At 48.4% G+C, this 23,069-nt stretch overlaps 1 protein-coding gene across 3 annotated transcripts; it reads left to right on the top strand.

Annotated features, from left to right (window-relative positions):
• The first annotated feature begins 415 nt into the window (after positions 1 to 415).
• On the top strand, positions 416 to 19,542 carry FZR1 (fizzy and cell division cycle 20 related 1). Of its 3 annotated transcripts, XM_064469980.1 has the most exons (15): positions 2,558 to 3,148; positions 3,541 to 3,612; positions 9,960 to 10,105; positions 11,184 to 11,309; positions 11,552 to 11,615; positions 12,031 to 12,158; positions 12,613 to 12,695; positions 13,715 to 13,898; positions 14,107 to 14,172; positions 14,640 to 14,742; positions 15,438 to 15,622; positions 16,518 to 16,751; positions 16,833 to 16,937; positions 17,776 to 17,868; positions 18,671 to 19,542. In XM_064469980.1, the coding sequence occupies exons 3-15, from the start codon at positions 10,037 to 10,039 to the stop codon at positions 18,710 to 18,712; spliced, it is 1,482 nt and encodes a 493-aa protein (XP_064326050.1). In that variant the 5' UTR covers positions 2,558 to 3,148; positions 3,541 to 3,612; positions 9,960 to 10,036; the 3' UTR covers positions 18,713 to 19,542. The 3 variants fall into 3 exon arrangements, with proteins under 3 accessions (XP_064326052.1, XP_064326050.1, XP_064326051.1); XM_064469982.1 differs by lacking the exons at positions 2,558 to 3,148; positions 3,541 to 3,612 and adding an exon at positions 416 to 595; XM_064469981.1 differs by lacking the exon at positions 2,558 to 3,148 and having other exon boundaries at positions 3,360 to 3,612; positions 9,963 to 10,105.
• The last annotated feature ends 3,527 nt before the right edge of the window (positions 19,543 to 23,069 follow it).

Raw genomic sequence — 23,069 nt, 5'->3', positions numbered from 1 at the left:
ACAAGGGGTGATGGTTTTAATGTAAAGGAGGGTAGATTTAGGCTGGGTATGAGGAAAACATTTTTTACGCTGAGGGTGGTGAAACCCTGGCCCAGGCTGCCCCAAGAGGCTGTGGAGGCCCCGTCCCTGGAGATGTGCTGGACGGGGCTGGATGGGGCTGGATGGGCTCTGAGCAGCCTAGTCTGGTTGGGGATGTCCCTGCTCACGGCAGGGGGTTGGAGATGACCTCTAAAGGTCCCTTCCGACCCATTCTATGATCCCATGACGTCAATGCGCTGGGGGGGCGGAGCCGGGCGCGCCGCGGCCGTTGCCATGGTACCGCGCGCTGCCGCTTCCTGTATTGATTCGAATGGGAGGGCGGGGCGCGCTCCCGTCGTGCCGCGCGCGGGGGCGGGCGCCATATTGAGGAGCGCTGGGGCTGGTGGAGACTGATAGGAGGAGGCCGTGCCGTGCCGTGCCGTGCCGTGCCGTGCCGTGCCGTGCCGTGCCGTGCCGTGCCGTGCCGTGCCGTGCCGTGCCGTGCCGTGCCGTGCCGTGCCGTGCCGTGCCGTGCCGTGCCGTGCCGTGCCGTGCCGTGCCGTGCCGTGCCGTGCCGGTAAGGCCGGGCAGGGTGATGGGGCCGCAGCCGGTGTCGTGGCGGTGCGGTGCGGGCTGCGGCCGGCCCCTGCCCTTTCCCGCGGGCCCCCGCCGGGCCGGGCGGCGGGACTGGGCTCCCGGAGGGGCTCCGAGTCCGGCTGCGGGGCGCCCTCACGCCGCGGGCACTGCCGGGGGGCTGGGCCGGACCCCGGCGGGCGGCAGCCTTGGGGCTGCCCCCGCGCCCGGGGCTGAACGAGTGGTGCTGGCGGGCGCCGCCCAGGTGGCTGCGCTCTCGGGGCCACCTTTCCCCTACTTCGCTGGGGGAGCTTTGCTAGAGCCGCCGGACGGGGCCTGGTCCTGGAGCCGGAGCCGCGCTGCAGCCGCCCTGAGGAGCTGCCGTGCCCTCAGGCTCTCCCGCGGCAGACGCGTTCGTTAACGGGCGGTCCGCATCCGTGCCCCCGGGGGCTCGCACAGCCCGTGCGTACCCAGAGCTCCTTCCGTAGACCCTTTATTTGGTCGGTGTACTCTGACCTGCTTTGCGAAGGTGCGGTGAGATCCGGGGGTTGGTTCAGGTGCTTTGTCTGCACCAGTTCTTGGTCTCCTGATTAAATTGATAACGTGAACAGTAGCTGAGATTTTTGTGGTGTGGACTCGAGTACGGAAGAGAACTACTAAGCCACCACAGAAACTTTTATGAGGAGTCCCTCGTTTACGCGCAACGCGAGTTGGTGATGTGCTGTTGTTCATCTAATGGCTTTTGGGGGTCTGAGGGAGATAAATATCACTGTACCTCTTGTTAGGGGTTTTTAATGTGTTGTTGATGCTTTCCAAATGAAGTAGTGTGCATGTTCAGCAAGTTACAGGCTTGATGTCTTAAAAGTCTGAACCGAGCATCTTCCACACATGGTGAGCAGGCAGGTGTTCTGCTGGAGGAGTCATTAAAGCACAGTGAGGTCCACGAGGTCACACTGGAGTCATCTGTCAAAGGTGTTGTAGGCTTTATTGTGTGGATGACACTTTTTCCTTGATTTGTAGCTATTGAAGGTGTTATACTAGTTTTCTTGTGAAGTGCTGATTCTTACTGAGTTTGTGTGTTTAAAGACACTAGCCTAGTATTTTGTGCCGAAGGCTCTTCACAGAGCAGCTCCCCTGTTGGCATCAGCATCTCGCGTTAAAAGCTGATTTCTGTTTTGTTATTATTTTTAATACAGAAGCAGAATTTCCTGTGTCTATTGATTGAAGCTGCTGCGTTCTCTAAATTCTAGAACTTTCTTTTGTGGGTTGACCAGTGGCACCATTGCACCTTCAGTAGCTTAAACGTTATGATGAAGTAGACTTCTGAGTTGCCTGGCCTTTTCAGGGAAGCTCCGCGGACAAGGCTGATGGTGAATTTTTAACCTTGGCTTTTAGTGCACCGACTTCTGCTTTATCGGAAGCCGTATCAGACCTTTTAGCTAGAGCTGGTGCTCTTAGCTGCATGTAATCTGGTCTGAGATGTAAGATAATTGGACAACCATATTCTGTGAATTTTTTAGGTTTTTTGAAGGGAAACTGAATGTTATTGGAGTTAGTAGCTTTATGGAGAATTGCCATGCTCGGACAGAGCATATAAACTACTTAAAAAAAACAAAACAAAACAAAAAAAAAACAACAAAAAAAAAACAACTTAAAAAAAGCCCTGAAGGTTCTGTAAGTGTTACAAAGTGCATGCAGTAGCCTTTCTCTTGCACTTCCCTCTACTCCTCAGCCGCCTTTGAGTCTAGAACGCCTAACATGGAAAAACTCCACCCTTATAAAGACCCTGTATCCCTAAGGCCCAAGTACTTCACTTCATCCATCCCCAGTTCCTTCTTATTAAATACTTTGCGGTATGCAGAATAAGCAAATGAGTGTATATCTTGTAGGTAATCAACAAAATGAGTGCCATTGTATGCTGGTCGAGGAGGCTCTGCTTTCAGCTGCTCAACTTCTCCTGTCCGTCCAGTGACTTGTCCAAATGTGTGTTTACGTGGGGAAAACTGCCATCAGTGGCAATGGCCTCCTCGGCCAGCTGCCTCTGTAGGGGCCAGCCACTGCCGTTAGCTCAGCCCTCATGTCCAAGGGGAGATTCAGTGGTGAGGTGTGGTTTATCGATCGTTCCCTCTCCCTCATGAGCTGGGAAGGGTAGCAGCATCCAGGCCTATCGGCTTGGCATGGGTTATGTCATGGGCGGAGGCAAAACCTCGGAGCAGAATGTGGCGAGGGTAACATGTATCCCCTCTTTTTCAAGTAGTAACTTGAGGAATTGTGCCCAACTCCTTCCTCAGTGTATGTCTTGCCCTCTGGCACCTGCAGAAAGGGATGTTTCATGCGCGCTCTGCTTGAGTGCAAAGGCTCAGGCAGCAGGAACCTGTTTTGTTACACCCGCGGGAGCAGCGGAGCAAATGGGAGTAGCAGAGCTTGTTCAGCACTTGGTATTTCTCAAGCATGATCTGCCAGAGCTGAACCTGATCTTTAACTCTACCTTCAAAGCTTCAGGCAAGCCTTTGCAACAGCCAGAAAGGAAGAGGTGTTCCAGCACTGTTTAATCCAGGTACCTTTGCTAATTATTGCATCTCTAAAACTGGAGAGTGTGTTTTCTGCTGAGTCTTACTTGTTTTGCTTTCATAATAGATTAACCTCTTCTGAGTCTTAGATGCAAAGATTGCCTTTTGACCCACGGGCAAGAGATGACAGAGAGGTGACCCCTTGCTGAGCATGTGTTGTGTTCATGCTCTGTGTATTTCCCAGCATATAGTTTCCCGCACTGCTGAAGACTTTGCACTTTATTTTGGATTCCCTGGGAGCAGGCATGGCCCCCTCATTTACGGAGCAGCATGGTGAAAAGATTAAATAATCACCACCTGCAGGCAATAAAGAGGGTTTTGATGGTGGTGACTTTCTGAGAAATCCCCTGCCGAGTATGTGATTGTCATGTCTGCTTAGATAAACCCCGCGCTCCTGATGGACTACTGCACACTGCAGTGAGATGTGTATTGAATGAAAACACCTAGGAAGGTAAAGTAACAAAACTACAATTCTCCTAACTTATTAAAAGCTGGCTGAAGCAACTTGGAAGCCCCTCAGCTGGGGGGCCTGGCTGCTGTGTGGGTGCAATGGTAGAGGGAGGGGGCTGCTGATTCCGACAGTCTGATCTATGTGATTGACTGTCGCACTTATGTTTGGGGCTTGAGTTGGACAGTTGAAAATATACTTGTCTTTTGAGTGCAGCATGGCAGACTTGACTCTGTTGGTTGCCTTTTCTTTCGGTTGCGGAGAGAAGGAGGATTTAGGAAAAACATCTATGCTGAAGGCAATGGTAATATCTGAGCATTATCCACTTAAAAGAGGCAGCAATAGTAAAGTTCTTGGTAGACTTCCTGGAGTGTTCCCCTCAGATGAGGGCTTGCATCTAAGAACAGCTATTTTGTGTGTGAAAATCCTGGTGAAAAACTTCTGGGCTTGTAATGGTGTATTGAGAAGATTTATTAGTGGAGGAGGGTGTTTATTTTTAGTAAAGGCTCTTCCGAAGACAGAGGTTTTGCCGTTTCCTGAAGGTGTTACAACCCTGAGCTGCTGCTAGTGTGTGAAAGTCCATGCCACTTACAGAGCTTTGTTGTGAATACTTTGTCCTTGGCTCATGCAGGTTCCCTGCTGCGCTCTGCAACCTGAGTATCCTAAATCTGCGCCGGTGCCCTGCGGTTTGCTGGTTGGGTTCCTCTGTTATCTTGGTAGGACTGTACGTTGCTTTGGAAAGGTAGACACCAGGCCTGAAATGAGCTTCAGAGGCTGACTTTGGAGGGCTGTGCAGAGTCTTGGAGTGTGTCCATGAGTGTGGGTGGAGGTCACCTCTGAGTCAACCATTAGTCACCTCCATCGGAATTTCAGGTTGGACCCTTGCCTGTGCGGAAGTGGGGATGCTTCTGACACCGGAGGTGAAAGGAGGCACAGACAAGTGCGTACAGCTTGTCTCCTGAGCCTGGTATGGAATTGCAGCATCTCGAGCTTCTGTACTACTGTTACGAACTGGGAGGCTGAGTGCAGACAGGAGACAAAAACAATGCCTTGGCTCTGCCTTTGAGCCACTTTGGGCCTTTCAAACCAAACCTGAGTTCAGTTTGCACCTATTGCTGGTCACCTAAAAGTTGGCATTTTTGGAATAGGGGCATTCTAGAGCTGATGGCAGCGAATGTGTGTCATGGTTTTAGCTGGGATAGAGTTAATTTTCTTCACTGCAGCTGGCATAGTGCTGTGCTTTGGACTTAGCATGGAAAAAAAAAGTTGAGATAACACACAGATGTTTTAATTGTTGCTGGGTAGCGCTTGTACTAGTCAAGGACATGTCTAGCTTCCCATGCTCTGCTGGGTGCACAAGAAGCCGGGAGGGGGCACAGCTAAGAGAGCGGATTCAAACTGACCAAAGGGATATTCCATATCATGTAACGTCATGCCCAGTATGTTAACTGGGAGGGGCTGGCCGGGGGAGGGAGGAAGCAATCGCGGCTTGGGGACGGACAGCGTCGGTCGGCGGGTGGTGAGTGGTTGTATTCATGTTTCTGTGGGTTTTTTCCTTTTTTCCTTTCCCTTCCTTTTCCATTTTATTATATTAACATTATTGTCATTATTATCATAATCATTATTATTTTATTGTAATTATTAAACTGTCCTTATCTCAACCCACAAGTTCTTTTGCTCTTCCGATTCTCTTCCCCATCCCACAGGGGTGGGGGTGGGAGTGAGCGAGCGGCTGCGTGGTGTTCAGTTGCCATATTATGCTCTGAAGTACACTGACACAATGTGATGGTTCTTGCAGTAATACAGTGTCTTGGTTTATGGTTGGAGTATTGAATCTCTCTATGGCCTTCGAGAGTGAGGCTTAAGGGTAGAGATCTTGTCTGTCACCATAAGCCTGAAGTAATTTTGTTGTTGCTGGCAGTGCGGTCTCTGTGCAATACCTAGTTGTGAACAATCCTTTTTGACGAGTGCAAGGCAACAAAGTTTATATTTAGTTTTGAAATAAAGCTTTACCTGCTCCCATTGTGTAGGGGTTACTTCTCTAAATGGTTAATCTTATAACTGTTTTTCACACTGATGCCTTAGTAAGTTGCTGGCTAAGGTGGCACATACTTTTACTTTTAGCTTCAAAAAGGTAAATATTGAGAAAACTTATAGAAAGCTCTAGCTTTTTGTACTGCTGCTGTTTTTGAAAGGAGGCTAGTTACTTCAGGGTTGGTTGTTTGATGTAGTACGTAAACTCTGTTCCTCTGGCTTAAATGTGGATGAGCCCAACTTCAGGCTGGCCAAGCACAGAGTGTCTTGCTGCTTGTTGATGTCTGCTTTAGTGCTGTGAAGCCGGCTTCAGCATTCGGGATGCATTTGTAATAGGCTTGACTTGTGAACTTGTAAATTTACTTGTAATTTGACTATTACGTAGCAAAAATGCTGTGGTTTAGGTTTCCCTCTCCTTACTATTTCCCAGACTTTTGAAGAAGCTGTATTTCCAGTTATGAATTCTTCTCTTATCATGCTCCTGAGGTGGAGGTGTTGCTCACTAAAACAGCGGAAAATGTGTGTCCTTATTGTCATCTTGGTGGGCCAAACCGGTGCATGGCATAGTGGGGCAAGGGCCGGAACTGCACAAAGGAGCTACAGGAACAGATGCACTACCCTTTCTGTTGCCAGCCGAGGTCTTCAGCTTGTTGATTTGCAAGTGTTGCTTAGTAATGGGTCTGAGATAAATCATTGGAAGATGAAAACTTTGGCGAAGCAGGGCATCTGGGTTTGACTTCAAATTCTGCTGCTTGTGACCTAGAGGACTAAGTGCTTGTTTACCCCATCCCTTTCCCCTTGGTAAACTATGGGGTTCTTTCTGAGAGCTCGTAAATATTCAGCACCTGAATAATGACACATTTCTACCTCAAAACCCGTGCCATTAAATACAGGCCCAAAGCAAAAGTAGCATCTCTGGTTTTGGGTTGGCTCTCACTGACTCTAAGTTTGTCTGTGGGAAGTGGGTGGGTTTTCCATTTCCCCTGAAGTGAGTATGAAAGGCTTTGCCATAAGGACTGGGAGCATGTGGAATGTAAGTTCTCTTTTAGTTGAAGAAATAAAAGATCTGCAATCAGCAATTAGCTGGATTTTATCACAGTTCGCATTACTTTCAGAGCAATACTTCTAGGCAAAGACATGGTGCTGAACAAGTGTGCCTTGTTCTTTTTGTTGACCCAACCTTAATGTATTTGAATACCTAAATGGCTTTTTCTCAGTATGGATCTGTTTTTAATAAGCCAGCCTGCAGAATGCCAGGGTTGGCAAGGAAGTGAATGCAGTTATTTTGCAAAATTGTTTCTCTGCCCTTGGCAGCCTGGACCTAATGGGGTTTTTCAGTGAGTGTTGAAGTTGGGGTAAGAGATGTAGGCTGTGTTTGGTTCTGTTGGTTCAAGACATGGCCGACCTAAGCAGAGCAGGAGCTAGACAATCCCTGACCCTTTTTTGTGCCAGAAATTGTTTGTGCCCTTCTTAAAGCTAGAGGGTGATTGGGTGGGTAAGTGTTAAACATGAGAGGTGTTGATGAGTGTGAGGGACTCTGATAATACCAAAGGCAGGAGAACTTTTAAATGTAAAAACTGAATATACTTCCAAATTTAGACAGGGCTGAAGAGGTAGGGGGGATATCTTGATAAATCAAACACAGTTAGTGTTATGTTGATGCTTTCTTTTGAAGCATCTGAAGCCTGAAAAAGGTTCATTGGGACTTATTAGTATTATTGCCATGTTCTGCCTATGCAGCCTCTTCTGTTCACTCTGTGTACGCCATGTTTCTGATTAGAAATTGCAGTCAAAATTTGTACAGACAGGAAGACAAGTGAGAAGCTCTAAAAGCTAATGTGTTATATATCCAGAATTAAAAGTGTCACATTGCTATGTAACTGGATCTAGATCTCTCGCAAATACTGTGCTGAGACATTTTGGGAGGACACTTCAAATGTGTGGCGTTCCCCAGCTGATTGTGCTCCCTGTGTGGGTTCTGCAAGCTGATCTCTCTTATTCATGGTGTTCATAAAAAAAAAAAAAAAAGGGGGTGGGGAGGGTATTTTGTTAAAATGCCTGGTTAGAGAGGTCCTGTTAACCAGCCTCTAAGGTGGGTTTGAAGATCATGGGTAGATAAGGATAGTGGATGAGGGAGAATGTTTGACATGGGATGTGCTAGGGTGGTTTTTTTAAGCTCCTTCATTAATAACATCACAGACTTTTCTACCTTTTCACTCACAATAATGCTATCTCTGACTCTTTGCTTCACTTGGTGGAAGCTGATTATTAAATTTGGTAGCTTTCTCCAGTTTTGCCTCTGAAAGAATATATGGGAGAAATGTATCAAAAAAAGAAAAACGCTTGGTGGAGGTGGCAGAAGTAAGCAGGTGTGCTCAGAAGCAGCTTGTCACTCTTTCAGGGGTATTTCTGTAAAACTGTTGGCATGCTTAATGGCAAGGAGGAAAGGCCTCTGCATTTCAGCATTTGTAAGTCCAAGTTTCAATGCTAGCAAATGGCTTAGATAAAAGGAAAGTAGCTCTGCTAGCTGATAGGTGGCTGTAGTCCAGAGTGGGTGTGCTTTATCTCACTTTCAAGCTAATTTGATAGCATACTGTGACACTTAGTCACATCTCGCTGGATTGCAGCACATGCTGCTGTACCCCTGTCGTGGTTTGGCCGGCAGCTCAGCCCCACACAGTCGCTCGCTCACTCCCCCACCAGTGGGATGGGGGAGAGAATCAGAAGGGTAACGCTCGTGGGTTGGGATAAGAACAGTTTAATAATTAAAACAAATAAATAACTACAAAAATGCAATGGAAAGGAAAACAATATACTGGTCATGGTGTCACATGGTATGGAATGACCATGCTATTGGCCAGTCGGGGTCAGCTGCCCTGGCTGTGGCCCTGCCCCTCCCAGCCTCCCACAGATGTGGCAGAGCGTGGGAAGCTGGAAAGGTCCCCGACCATGACAGTGAAGAAAATTAACCCCTTCTCAACCAAAACCAGCACACCCTCTTAGCTCGGTAACTTGCCTCTGATTTTTAATGGTAAACCCTGAGTAAGTTTTCTGTTCTTGGAGGTAAACCTTTTCACAGCAAACCTTACCCACTGGCGAAGGAAGCTGAAGGCAGTTTGTGGCAGGCCCTGAGCATGGCAGTGTGTAGCTTGTCCCTGGACAGCTTTCCCCCAGCACAGTTGTTTGGTGCAGTAGCTTCCCAGACGTTGCCACAAGTTTGTATCTTGAGGCAACTCCATTTGTGTAGCTGGGACTCAGGCCAGGTGCTGTATGTGTTTATACAATAACAGCGTATGAAAATCTGTACATTCTGCACAGCTTCCAGATGCCTGTGTGTTGTGGGGATTTTCTTGTGTGGCCTGTGTGTTAGATTCCACCTTTCCCTTTGGAGATGTTTATCTTGGGTTGAAAGCCCAACTTGGCATGTCTCTTCTGGTGTTGGTATTTTTGTGCTAATGTGAGCTGTGGACAAAACATGAGGTGTGTGAGTTGGGGAGGTTGGGCACTGATGATGCTGGCCTGTGCCCTTCAGAGCTTGGAGAAGGGCTGTGACTACATACCCTTGCAGAAGTGCTAGCTAATTTTTTTTTATTGATGCATGTTATAATTTAGCCAGCCAAACCTAGGCTATAAAGCAGGCCTATCCTAAAACGTATGCTTGAAAGATGCTTAACATTGCTTATAGACTGTGTAGCTGTGAGCTAGCTTTATGTTAGCCAAGAGGAATATTTGGGACAGCGTGAGCATCAGACATTGAACCCAGGGGGCTACCTAGTCTATAGCTCCCTGCGTGCTGCAGTGCATGGTACTAAAAGTCTGCAATGCTTGTAACATGATTGAAAGTACCCAACTAGCTTCAGCATAGCAGCGTGTGCTGCTGTTGTGCCTCTGGCCTGAGGTGTGAATCTGGCTGTGGTGAGGTGGGCTGTAGGTGTCTGGTTTTTCAGTGCCCAAGTACTGAAGGCTTGCTAAGCTGTGCTGCTGCAGTTCACGTGGACAGGCCACTGTCAAGTACTGCAGTCCCTGCTCCTGTTGGGGTGACTGCCTGCAGAGGTCCTGTCAGACACAAAATGCTGGTTGCCTGCTCATGTGAATCAGCATCTGAGGGCAATGATACAGATTATGTACATATTGCATGTAGAAATATGTTCTCATTGGCAGCCCTGTGTTGTGCTGTATCACACAAGTTTGATACCAATGCTCTGGCTAGGAAGAGTGGTCCCAAGTTTAAAGATCAGGCTTAGGGGATTCTGAAGAGGCTGCTTCTATATGAAGGGGTGTAATATTTTGGTGCTTTCTTCCCCTGTCTGTTGCAGCAGCATAATTACTGACTGGACTTCATGAACATAAATTCCTGAGCCTGCCGAACTCCCCAGCCCCTCTGCTTTCCACCATGGACCAGGATTATGAGAGACGTCTCCTACGCCAAATCAACATACAGAATGAAAACACAATGCCTTGCGTAAGTACCAGTGGGCTGTGCTAAAGGTCTTAATCTGACTATGAAGTTGTTGTCTGTCTTGCTTGTGACTGTTTTCACTTGAGCTTTTAAAAGATATGGGACCTCTCTGAAGCAAACATTAGTCTTCTGTTGGGCTGTGAGCAGGTGTGGGTACCTGAGCTGTTCTAGGAATAACCAAATAACTTCAACAAAGCTTTTGAATATATAAACTCAGTCTAGGTTGGAAGGAGGAGTTAAGATATTTTTCTGTAGCTCAGTAATGCCTTTTTACTAAATAGTCTCAGTAAGCACATGTGGAACATAAGAAGTTGGGGGCTAACAAACCAACCAACCAACTGTAGGGCTTGACAAGATAAAGCAAGTCCAGTGGAGACTACCAGGGTGGTTGGGGGGCTGGATGGGTGGTTGCTGAGACCTGTGTTGCTCAGCCTGGAGAAGATGAGGCTCAGGAGGGGTGAAATTGTTGCTTTCAACTACCTGGTGGGTGGTTATGGAGAAAATGGAGTCAGACTCTCTTCAGAGGCACACAGTGGAAGGATTAGAGGCAAAGAACGCAAGCTGTGACGGGGGAATTTCAGTTAGATATTATGAAAATATGTTCACATATATTTGGACATCATGTCCAAACACTGCAACAGGGAGCTTGTGGGGTCGTTATCCTTGGAGATGCTAAAAACTCAACTGGATGAAGCTGTGACCTTCAATATAACTTTGAAATTAGCCATGTTCTGAGCTGGGGTACTTTCCAACATAGACTGCTCTATGACAAAGAATGTGACTGCAGTTGAGGAATCCACTTCTCGCTCTGTGAGCAGTCTGCACCACTCCAGCCTTCCACGTGTTTGCCTTGACAGTGTCAGCTTGAGAAAGAGCAGTGAGAAAGAGGCTGTTTAATTGCTCCTCTTGACAGAAGTTCCCATGACAGTTGGACCTTGATGTGCTTACTGGTTCTGTTGAGAGGACAAACTAATGCTTGGCTCTTCTACTTAGGCATATTCAGCTTTGACAAGGCCTCACTGATGTTTTTCAGACCCCTGCTGTGATCAACTTGTTCTGTGTTTTTAATTCTTTAATTCAGGTAGCAGAGATGAGAAGAACCCTGACGCCTTCCAATTCTCCGATGTCTTCTCCTAGTAAGCATGGTGACAGATTCATTCCCTCCAGAGCTGGGGCCAACTGGAGCATCAACTTCCACAGAATAAATGTAAGTTTTGCTCTGCTTTCCTATAGCTCAGTCTTGGAACTGAGGAAATGGTGCATTTTGTTTTGGCTGGCATAATTGTTCTGCTTATGTCCTGCACCATGGTCGTCTTGTGCATTCAGAGGAACTCTTTTGGGGTAGGTCTTCGAAGAGGCTGCCCCTGTGGTCCAGGAGACTTCTTTGTTTGCTATTTCACCATATATCATGAGGTTTCTGTATGGTGATAGCATGTTTCTCCCTTTCAGGAAAATGAAAAATCACCAAGTCAAAACAGAAAAGCAAAGGATGCTACATCGGACAATGGCAAAGGTGAGACCACCTCTCTACCACTTGTGCCATGCCTGTAGTTTTTATTTCAAACTGTTGGTGAGTTTAGAAATTAAGGAAATGCTGGCACTTTTGTGCTTATGCAAAAACTCCTGCTGGTGTTTTAAGAAATACCCACATCTTGAGAGTGAATAGCAGGTCACCTCAATAGGCTTCTGACAAGCATCTGGGAAGCAAGAGGCTATTTGTATCCCTTTATTTATTGTGCCGTGGAAGCACTTTCCTAATGGAATGGAAGGAAGGGAAGTTTGCTGCTAATCTTGATTCCAAACCGGGGCCTCAGGCTTGCTAAGAGGCCCTGTGAATGTACAAGTCAGCCAGACGTGATCCTGCCGCTCCCCGCAGAGCTGTTTGCTGCTTGCGAGTTCTCTGCCTAAGTGCTCATTTGGGTTCACAGATGGCCTTGCTTACTCTGCCTTGCTGAAGAATGAACTCTTAGGAGCAGGGATCGAGAAAGTGCAAGACCCACAGACGGAAGACAGGAGGCTGCAGCTGTCCACACTGGAGAAGAAGTCTCTCTTCACTGTAAGTTGGTTACTTTGCATTAAAACCAGTGGAGGTTGGACATGTGCATCACAGGTGCAAAGTACACGGTTCTGCCAAGTTGCTAGTGCGAGTGAGTTAATGTTGTGGCTTGACCAAGACAGTCTGTTGATAACAAAATTTGGTGGCCTGTAAAGAGAACATAAATATCTGCAGCAAGCTATATGCTTCCTGTTTCTGTGCTGGCAGGGAAGCTGAGATGGAACCCAGCTTTTTTGAGCAGTGTGGTAAATGACCAAACCAAGGTGTTGGACTTTAGAGATGAGGTGTTTTGTATGGTTCTGGAGCACCTGGGGAAGGGAGGAACTGAAGAGTCTGGAAAATCTGACTCTGGGTGTTGGAGTTAACTAGGCATCAGGCACCAGTATGTGTTGTGAGTGATCCCCTGGGTCTTGGGCATGCTGGGGTTCTTAACAGATGCACATTCTTTATGCAGTATTCGCTCAGCACAAAACGCTCCAGTCCAGATGATGGCAACGAGGTCTCACCATATTCCCTGTCTCCTGTCAGCAACAAAAGGTAATACTGATTGTTGTGGTTCAGCCTCAGACAGCAACTAAACACCATGCAGCTGCTTGCTCACTCCCCCCACCCCTATGGGATGGGGGAGAGAATCGGAAGAGCAAAAGCACAAAAAAAACCCCAACTTGTGGGTTGAGATAAGAACAGTTTAATAATTACAATAAAATAATTATAATTATTATGATAACTAACAATAATGATAATATAAAATGGAAAAGGAAAAAGGGGAAAAACGGAAATGCAAATGATACAACCACCCGCCAACCAACGCTGCCTGTCCCCGAGCCATGACTGCTGCCTCCCTCCCCCGGCCAGCCCCTCCCAGTTAACATACTGGGCATGACGTTACATGATATGGAATATCCCTTTGGCCAGTTTGAATCAGCTCTCTTAGCTGTGCCCCCTCCCCTCCCGGCTTCTTGTGCACCCGGCAGAGCATGGGAGGCTAGAAAATTCCTTGACTAGTATAAGCGCTACCCAGCAACAGCCTAAACATCTGTGTGTTATCTCAACATTGTTTTCATACTAAGTCCAAAGCACAGCACTATGCCAGCTGCGGTGAAGAAAATTAACTCTATCCCAGCTAAAACCATGACACTGATCCTCCCCAGATTGCAAGAAGGGAAGGGTTGGGACAGAGGATTCGGTGAGGTTCTCGTGGGCTTCTTTCTAAGGCACCCAAAATTGTGATGTGAATTGGTTTTGGAAATCTGGGGAGCTAAGCAGTAGGGGCAGTCAAGTTCTAAGAATGTTTGCAGGTGCCGAACCTGCCTAGATACCTAATATGTTTTGGCTGACTTTCAGCAGTCAGTTCACCTTTTTGCTCCCTAGCTCCTTTATAGATGTTGAACCTAATTCCTTCCAGTCTTACCTGCTGGAAAGAATTTTGCGGCTTCTTTGTCTGTGCATTTCTATAGAAATCCAGGTGCGCTTTAAAGAGCGGCTACATCTATGTCTACCATCTGCTGTGATGTGTAAGATCCTGTAGTTGGTTTTACATCTGTGTTTGTAAACAGTCAGAAGCTGCTAAGATCACCTCGAAAACCAACTCGGAAAATCTCAAAGATTCCTTTCAAAGTGCTGGATGCCCCAGAGCTGCAGGATGACTTCTACCTGAACCTGGTGGACTGGTCCTCTCTCAACGTCCTCAGCGTTGGCCTTGGCACTTGTGTTTACCTATGGAGCGCTTGCACTAGCCAGGTAAACTATCACCAGTGTTCAGAGAGTGAAGTATCTGTTGCTGTAGGTCTCTTCCAGTCGTAGCATCTTTCAGAGCTATGGGACACACTGTGTGAGGGATTCAGCGCTTGTAATGCTCGGTCCCAAACTAGGTACTAGTTTGTGAGACAGCTGATAGTGTAGTATGACAATAACAAGTGTTCTTATTCTATTCTGTCACACTTTCAAGGTAACCAGACTGTGTGATCTCTCTGTGGAAGGAGATTCTGTAACATCCGTGGGCTGGTCAGAACGGGTCAGTATAACGTTGTCAGCAAAGACAGCTGAAACACTTGTAACTTAGACACTACCATTGTAGCCTCACAGGTTCTAACTTCTTGGGTTATTTTCCTGTATTCCTCCAAACTCCCTGTACGTGTCACAAATCAAATGTGTTTTCCTGTCTACACTGTTTTTCCTCTGCTGAATGAGAGGAGATAGAGAGCAACCTCTGTATCTTGGGGTTCTTGAGGCATTTGCTAAGAGATGTGGGAGGGAGAAAGAGCCAGTTAGCTTCTCCAGCTCTTGACAATAAAATGTTACAATAAATATATTCCAGCCAGGCTGCTTGGCCCTCATGGTGGTAAAAGATGTAAGATGGAAGACCTCTGGAAGCTTTCCATCTTGTGGAATTTATTGCAAGTCTTCCTCAGCTCCTCAGCTTTTGTTTTATGTCTGTCTTTATTTACTGGCTTCACTGATCATGGCTTTCTGTTTGTCTAGGGGAACCTGGTAGCTGTTGGCACTCACAAGGGCTTTGTACAGATCTGGGATGCAGCTGCAGGAAAAAAGCTCTCCATGCTAGAGGGGCACACAGCCAGAGTCGGTAAGGAGGTGGGAGGCACAGGTTTCACGTTTTGTTTCTTTGTGATTGAACTTTTTCCTTGAGTGATCTGCTTGAAATAGCAGAACTCCGAAAGTACCAGAATTTATATTTATTCCCTGTGATGTCTTAAGCAGTCTTCAAAATATTATCATCCAGTAATTGTGGTGTTCTGATCTTGGGTGTGGTGGTGTTTGAGTATTGCAGCAGGTGTTTCTTCCATGTCTGAGGCATTTTAAGTTTGGTTACAACATCTTTTTTCACTGCTGCTGGCTTCTGGTTTCAGCCCTGCAGGCAGGCTGCCTTACACTGAGATTTCTAGTTCCCTTATTCTGCAGGGACTGTGCTGGGGGTTTTTTGGGTGTTTTTCTTTTTATTTTTTTTCTCAGAGGTGTTTTGAATCTGAATTCTGGAGTGTGATTTGGGAAGTTAAGGCACTCTCAGTTCTACTTCTGTGCTTTAATTCAATTTCACAGTGCACTAGTGATACCTTCAGTATGGTTTTGCAGGTCAGTCTTTCTTTGTACACTATTTCAGGACTTCAGACAGTGGATATAAGGGAAGTCCATAAGCACTGGGGTTTTGGGGTTTGTTTGTTTGGTTTTTTTTTAAACCTTGGCCACTGTGGTGGCTGTGTCCTGCCTACCTGCTCCTGCAGCAGTCCTCCACCATGCTCTTGTGCTCTGTCTGTGTTACAGGTGCCTTGGCTTGGAATGCGGACCAGCTGTCTTCTGGGAGCCGAGACAGGATGATCCTTCAGAGGGACATCCGCACCCCACCCCTACAGTCTGAGCGGCGGCTCCAGGGCCACAGACAGGAGGTCTGTGGTCTCAAATGGTCTACAGACCACCAGCTCCTGGCCTCTGGAGGAAATGATAACAAGGTATAGTACTTCCAAGGAGTCATGTGGGGCTCAGTGTCTCTAGATCTTCACCAAGAAATGTCAGACGCCCTTTTTTTAAGGATATTCAGCCTCTCTGAAAGGGGCTTTTGTTTCAGTTGTTGGACTGTGTCCAAACTAAATCATAGTAAGCTTCTACTCAGTCTCCTCTCTTTAATAAAATTAAAAGGGCAAATTTAATTTTGCTTCTGTATTTGGCTAATTACATCTATAGCTTGACTCAAGTGTTAGAGTTCAACAGAGCCACTGCTAATCTGTACTTCCTGACTTCATTTAGGCAGCATATAGTAAAGTCGGTTGTAATAATGTTTGTGTGCAGGAGGAAACTGAGTTTAGGGCTATACGAGTTCTAATAATGGTAACGCAGGCTTGTAGTTCGCTGAGCACCATATGGAAGAAGCATTTGTTTTGGAGAAGTGGTGTTCAGAGCCCTTTGGAGTGGGTTGCTACATAGTGAGTCTGCCCAGTGTCTGTGTGACAGTGTGGTTGCACTAAGTTCTACCTGCTCAGAATAACTTCTAATAAACTCAAGCATATTTCTAAATGAGTTCTGGAATAATACAGCCATAAAGACAAAAGAAGGGTTTGAGTTCACATTCAGTGATGCTGTGTCTTTGGCTTCATGAGCTTACCTTAAGGACTGCTAGCTTCCATGTGGCCTGGTGGTAGAGGAGCTCCTCAGTTGAGTGTGGAGGTGGGGTAGGGCTGGCCTCAGGACTGTGAGTGCAGAGTGGAGATGCATGTGCTTGGGCAGAGCTGTGGGAAATCGGCTTGTTGCCCAACTGCCCTCATCAGTTGCAGCGCATCGTCGTGGCTTGTGGGTGTTGCAGATGTATGACTGCAGCACAAGTTTGATCATGTCTCTCCTCGCTGTCAGCTCCTTGTCTGGAATCACTCCAGCCTGAGTCCTGTCCAACAATACACGGAGCATCTTGCAGCAGTGAAAGCTATCGCCTGGTCTCCGCACCAGCACGGCCTCCTTGCCTCCGGCGGTGGGACAGCTGACCGCTGCATACGCTTCTGGAATACGCTCACTGGGCAACCTTTGCAGTGCATCGACACTGGGTCGCAAGTGTGCAATCTGGCCTGGTCAAAACATGCCAACGAGCTAGTAAGTTCTTCCCCATGCGGTCCTGCTGCTGAGCTCCCTTGTGTTAGGAAGCCTGATGCATATTTCCCTCTCCCCTTTCAGGTGAGTACCCACGGATACTCGCAGAACCAGATCCTTGTCTGGAAATACCCCTCGTTAACTCAAGTAGCGAAGCTAACAGGGCACTCCTACCGAGTCTTATATCTGGTAAGCGATGGCCACACCTCTAAAAACTTCTGTAGCTGCTTACCTTGGATGTGCATGTGCTGAGATGAGACCCAAAGCCACAGTGCCAGTGGCACTGTAAGCTGCCTGTAGTCTAGGTGGAGATATGAATGCTGCCCTACAAGCAATGAAAAATGCTCTGTATCTGGTTTCCTTGCCTTCAAGGGATACTTTGATTTGCTGCCATGGAAATGTGAGGCTTTATTAATGAATAGCAAAGCCTACCAAGGCTCTTCTGAGGAAGCACAAGCCTCTCTTCTTGTTCCCTTAGGACTTGTACGCTTTTTCACTGGTGACTGCCAGCAGGGGAAGAATTTGATGCTTTCAGTCCTCCTAATTTGTCATTAAAATGCTTGGTGCAGTTAATCCACGCTGATCTCATACCTGCTTTGTTACTGTTATGTAGGGCTTTCAGCAGATTCATGACAGATATGAGAAATATGCTGATACTGTTTTGTGAGGTAGATTCCAGCGTGACTAACAGAGCTGGCAAATACCAGTCATATCACACTTTCTGCCCTAACACATTTATAATCTGGGGAGGAATAGCCTCAATTTACAAGTGGCTTGGATTTCTTAACACAAGGATCCTTTCTATGGTAATTCCACCCATGTGTTCCATAGCTGTGTAAGAAAGATGCAAGCACTCGAATTGGCACCTACAGAGACTGAATAAGGCACATGAAAGCAGAGGTAGTTGTTTGGTTTCTCACTGCTGGCCAAGTAGGAAGGAGAGTTAAATCTCATGCATTCCAATGAAGATTTGTTTTCAACCTCAAAAATGTAACAGATGCTAAAGGTTGCTCTCTCTTGGCCCCAGGCAATGTCCCCTGATGGGGAGGCCATTGTTACAGGAGCTGGAGATGAAACCTTGCGCTTCTGGAATGTCTTCAGTAAAACTCGCTCAACAAAGGTAAAGATGTGTTGCATGGACAGTGTGGCTGTGTCCTGCAGGAGGCTCAGCCTTTGGGGTGAATTCAGTCCAGGTTTGCTCTGTTCTGCCTTGCCTCTGGTCTCTTCACCATATCCTGCAGACTGAGGGCTGGGGGCAGTGAAGGGTTAAACTTTGAGCTATACAGGGATTTGTAGCCATCAGATGAAATAGAAGGTTGCCCCTGTGTGCCCAAGGCAGTGTGGCAGAACATCCTCTCCGGGATGTTACAGGGCTGTGGAATGTAACAGCGTTTTGGGGAGCTCACCCTGAGCCTACCATCTGCCCCGCTAGCGTTGTAGGGGCAGACAGAGGTGATCAGCCCCTAGCTCCTTATGACACTGCTCAAAAGGGTGGCTCAGATGGAGATGGGACTGTGGCCACTGCCAGTGACAACTCGCCATTGCCAGAAGTGTGTTGTGCCAGGTGCTTGGAGAGCTTTTCTGGGTGTCTAGCAGAGGAGAGTGGCAGAGAGATCATATGGGGTGAGCTGTGAGGAGCTGGTGTTGCTCACTGCTGGGTTTTGGATGGCTCTAGGGCACAGCTTCCTGCAAAGCTGTGGGAGTGGCATGTGTTCCTGCTGTGCTCTCTGGTATCAGCTGGAAAATCCCATGGGAATATTTATGGTATTGAATGGTGAGCTCTGATCGTGCCCTGAGCTAAAGGTACCTCACCCACCACATTAGCAGGTTTTTTTACTAAAAAAAAAAAAAAAGCACATGGAGTAACTCTGCAGTACAACCATGGCAGAGCCCTTAACACCTGCTTTGTCTTCTATTGTTAGGAGTCTGTATCTGTTCTCAACCTCTTCACCAGGATACGATAAACCCCATACCCTTCGACCCAGGAGAGACAGCCTGACGTACCAGGATACAACCACTACCTTGGTGTGCATGGAACCCCAAACGATCAGCCAGAAGGGGAGGGAGTGCCAGTGGGACTGGAGGATGGACTTGACAGGTGTTAGTTAAACACGTGCTTGTGAACCGTGCTGGGCAGTATTTGGGATGGGGCTGGGGAGGGGAGGGAACTGCCTAAGGTTTATGGATTCATCCTTCACAAAGGGAAATAGGTACAAGAGAAATGTGAAACCAGCATCCTCCAACCCTCACGTTTACTGGAGAATACCTGTGTGACCTGGACTGTTGGGACCGGACCAAGGCCATCCCAGCTGCTGCATTGTCCCCTCTTGGGAGAGAAGAGTGTCCTTGCCTCTGTGGGAACGGGTTTAACCTGCTGCTCTGGGTCCCTCTGTCCTTGGACAGACATCTTCGGAGGTAGGAGCCAGCCCGACTTGTTCAATACGACTGGTGCAAGGGGGCTAAACTCCAGGTCAAGTGTTAGCCTCTCCAATTATCTAAGGGCACTGTTTATAGCCTGGCATCCCCTTTATGTCAAGAAACTGGAGAACTGCTTATTTTCCTTCCCCCTCAACCCCCCACCCCCAAAACCAGGTACTGTAGTACTTAATACAATCATTCCTGTAAGACAGCTTGGGTTTTGGCATGCTCAATAGCTGCCTTCAAATACATCTTGGGTCTCTAGTCTTAGGAGGAGACTTGAAGAGACTCCACCTTGGAGGGAGCACATTCAGAAAGTTCTGAAATTGCTATTGCATGTTCTGGGCTGATCCTTTTAGTTACCAGAGAGGAAAAACAATGGCTTTTAGAAACAAAAAACCCAAACCAACTGACAACCATGGTGCATGTGGAGCTTCCCACAGTGCTACTTGTGGCAGGCTGGTTGCTCTGGAGTCTTCCTGGGGACAAAAGCAGTTGAGAGGTATTTGAGGACCAAAACAGCTCCTGTGGATGGATCTGTGTGGAGAAAGCATGGCCTCTTCTGGCTGGAGGGGGGAAACACCATGTCTGGTGAGAGGGGGTTCTTTTTCTAAAGCAAGGAAGAAGTGTTGCTTTTCTATCTCCAAGTCAAAGCCAGGGACCTGTTGTTGGGGGGGTTTTGTGGGTGTGTTTTTTTGTTTGTGGTTGTTTTGTGGAGGGTGTTGTTTTTCAAGTTGTATGGGAAGAGTGCCTGCTTGTGTATTTGGAGCCTATGCGATGAGAGCTGTGGGATGCGATGCAAAGCACTTGCGTGTATGTGTTGCTTTTAATTTAGAGAAGCTGTTACACTTGCAGCAGCCTGTTCCTGTCTTTGTACGTGTGCCAAAGCCCTCCCTGCCACGCACTGGGCTCTTGCCAGCCCCATGCCCTCTCTGGTGTGCTGGGATGTGAGTGCTGTTTCCTGTTCTTGTTTGGAGTTTCCTGGCTGTGTGTATAGACCTTGACCTGTTCTCTGTAGATTGCATAGGTGATGCTTTTCTCTCTTTTCTTTCCCCCCCCTCTCCTTTCCCTGAGGCCAGACTGTGGGGGTAGCAGGAGGCATATGGCTGTCTCTGCCCAGTGCCATGTGTACCCTTGGGGTGAGCTTCTGAGGTGTAGGAAGGCTGGTACAGAGAAGGGCAGTGAGGTGCTGTTCCGCTCGCCACGGTCTTGGCAGCGTGTGCTGTCCCACCAGGGCCTGGATCGGGCTCTTGGTGCTACCTCTATGCATTGTGTGTGCTTGGAGGGACCTGTGCGGAGCTTGCGTGCTGGGAGCTGGCATCGCTGGGCCTCCAGGCCTAAATTGGCAGCCACATAATCATCTTAGAGCCTCACTTGCCTCCAAAATGTAATTTCAAGGTGATTTCTGGAGCGTGGTTTCAACACAGCTACTTTATTGTAGCTCTTGCTGCAGAAGCACAGGCTTGGTTTTAAAAAAAAAGTTACCTGATGGCCCCCCCAGCCCTTTTCATTGCTTGTTACAGTCACTGGCACCGTTAAACCTCAGTGCTTTCTGGTGGTCCTTCCACATGAAGAGTTAAGTCAGATCATTAAGGTGGCAAGCAGGTTTGAAGTGAAAGGCCACCAGCAAGATGCAGTCTGTCCCAAGGGTCCGCCCTGCATGGAGCAGAGCCTGGGGGAGGGGGGGTGTTTGCACTAGGGGTGGAGGTGGCTGGTAGCTGTGGGGGGTGTTTGCACCAGGGGTGGAGGTGGCTGGTAGCTGTGGGTTTGCTTGTCTGTTGTGGATTGTCTCCTGCCTAAATCCTGACATGCAGACCCCTAGGAGATGCTGCTTGCTCCTCTGGGAAGAAGTAGGTGGTGGGGGGCACACATTGGGGTCTCAGCCATGGGTGGTTTTGCACTGGTTTGTGCCTGTCCTGAAGCAGGAGGGGGAGCCGGGCAGCCCAGCTGGAGCACAGGGTGAACAGGCTGCTGGGGTTCCCTGGGTAGGGGGTGGTGCTTCCTCCCACCCCACCATGTGGGGGCCGAGCCCTGGGAGCAGCTGGGGCAGCGCGGCATTGTCCGGGTGCGTGTGGCCTGGGCCACGTCTGCAGCTGCGTGCTCCCTGCTCCACCGGCATCCCGGGGTGCTGAGGATGGCCGCAGCCCCATGGTTCCCAGTCCCCACGGTGGGCTCCTCTCTTGCCAGGGACCTCCACAAACCACATCTCTCACCTTCCTTCCCCCCCCCGGAGCTGCCTTGTGTCGTGGTTTAGCGGCAGCTCAGCCCCACACAGCCGCTCGCTCACTCCCCACCGGTAGATGGGGGAGAGAATCAGAAGGGTAACGCTCGTGGGTTGGGATAAGAACAGTTTAATAATGAAAATTAAAAGAAACAACAGTAGAAATGCAATGTAAAGGAGATAAACGAGAGGCGCAAAGCCCCGGGGGAGGGGGGGGAAGGGAGGGGGAACAAACTGCCTGTGCCGCAGCCGCCCGACGCCGCGCCGCCACTGCGCTGGCGCTGCAACTGCCCCCCCCCCCCCCAATATATTGGTCATGGTGTCACATGGTATGGAATGAACCTGCCATTGGCCAGTCGGGGTCAGCTGTCCCCACTGCGGCCCCGCCCCTCCCAGCCCCGCGCCCCCCCTGCCACGTGGCAGAGCGTGGGAAGCTGGAAAGGTAGCCGACCCCCACAGTGAGGAGAATTAACCCCTTCTCAGCCAAAACCAGCACATTCTCCACCCCTTATTCCATACCATTTACACCATGCCCAGGTCCCATATGATGCAATACAACCATACCAACCACCACCCCTCCCCTTCCCAGCCTTTAGCATAATACACAGACATCATTCCCTTAGTTCATGGACCTTCCCTGTAAAATGTCCATTAAAATGTTCATTGAGTTCACCCAGTCCACGACTCTGGGCTCCATCTGTTGTATCAGTCTTTCCGGGTGGGAGAGATGGTGTGTGGCGTTGGGTCGCTGCATACCGAGTCAGTCATCGTTCCATCACTGCTGCACGGCTTGTTTCATAGTTGATCTTCCATGGGTTGGGAGGCTTGTACTCTGATATTATGGGTACAACACAGAGGTGACACACAGTATTATATAGCAGTTCACATTGTGCCATGCAGTTCATTGACTGTTTTCACCCAAAATCAAATCCCCTTGAGGCACACATCGGACTTCTCCATCCTCCCGCATCAGCCACCAAGTGCACCCAGGTCCTTGAGCAAAAGCAATCCCACAAATGGCTTTGCCTTTGCCGGAGGCAGGAAGAATCCAGACTGTTTTGCCCAGTATACTTTTTGTGTGCACTACAGGGACTCTATCCCCTTCCACAGTATGTAGGATTTCTGACTGGGCAGGGCCAGCTCGGTTGGCAGATCCCCTCGTGTTGACTAACCACGTGGCTTTTGCTAAATGTGTATCCCAGTGCTTGAATGTCCCACCCCCCCATTGCTCTCAGTGTAGTCTTTAACAGTCCATTGCACTGTTCAACTTTCCCAGAGGCTGGTGCGTGATAGGGGATGTGATACACCCACTCAATGCCGTGCTCTTTGGCCCAGGTGTCTATGAGGTTCTTGCGGAAATGAGTCCCGTTGTCTGACTCAGTCCTCTCTGGGGTGCCATGTCGCCACAGGACTTGTTTCTCAAGACCCAGGATAGCGTTCCGGGCAGTGGCGTGGGGGACAGGATATGTTTCCAGCCAGCCAGTCATTGTTTCTACCATTGTAAGCACATGGCGCTTGCCTTGGCGGGTTTGTGGGAGTGTGATATAGTCAATTTGCCAGGCCTCCCCATATTTATATTTCAGCCATCGTCCCCCATACCACAGAGGCTTTACCCGCTTCGCTTGCTTGATTGCAGCGCATGTGTCACATTCGTGGATAACCTGTGCAATAATATCCATGGT

Source organism: Phalacrocorax carbo, chromosome 19, assembly GCF_963921805.1.
Source record: "Phalacrocorax carbo chromosome 19, bPhaCar2.1, whole genome shotgun sequence".
NCBI classification, from domain to species: Eukaryota; Metazoa; Chordata; class Aves; order Suliformes; family Phalacrocoracidae; genus Phalacrocorax; species Phalacrocorax carbo.
This window is presented reverse-complemented; position numbering and strand designations above follow the sequence as displayed.

Bases quoted from the DNA above. Each gene is read 5' to 3' on its own strand.
- FZR1 (XM_064469982.1), top strand. From the start codon at position 10,037: ATGGACCAGGATTATGAGAGACGTCTCCTACGCCAAATCAACATACAG. The intron at 16,752-16,832 runs GTAAGTTCTTCC...CTCCCCTTTCAG, and splicing joins CAAAACATGCCAACGAGCTA to GTGAGTACCCACGGATACTC. The intron at 17,869-18,670 runs GTAAAGATGTGT...TTCTATTGTTAG, and splicing joins GTAAAACTCGCTCAACAAAG to GAGTCTGTATCTGTTCTCAA.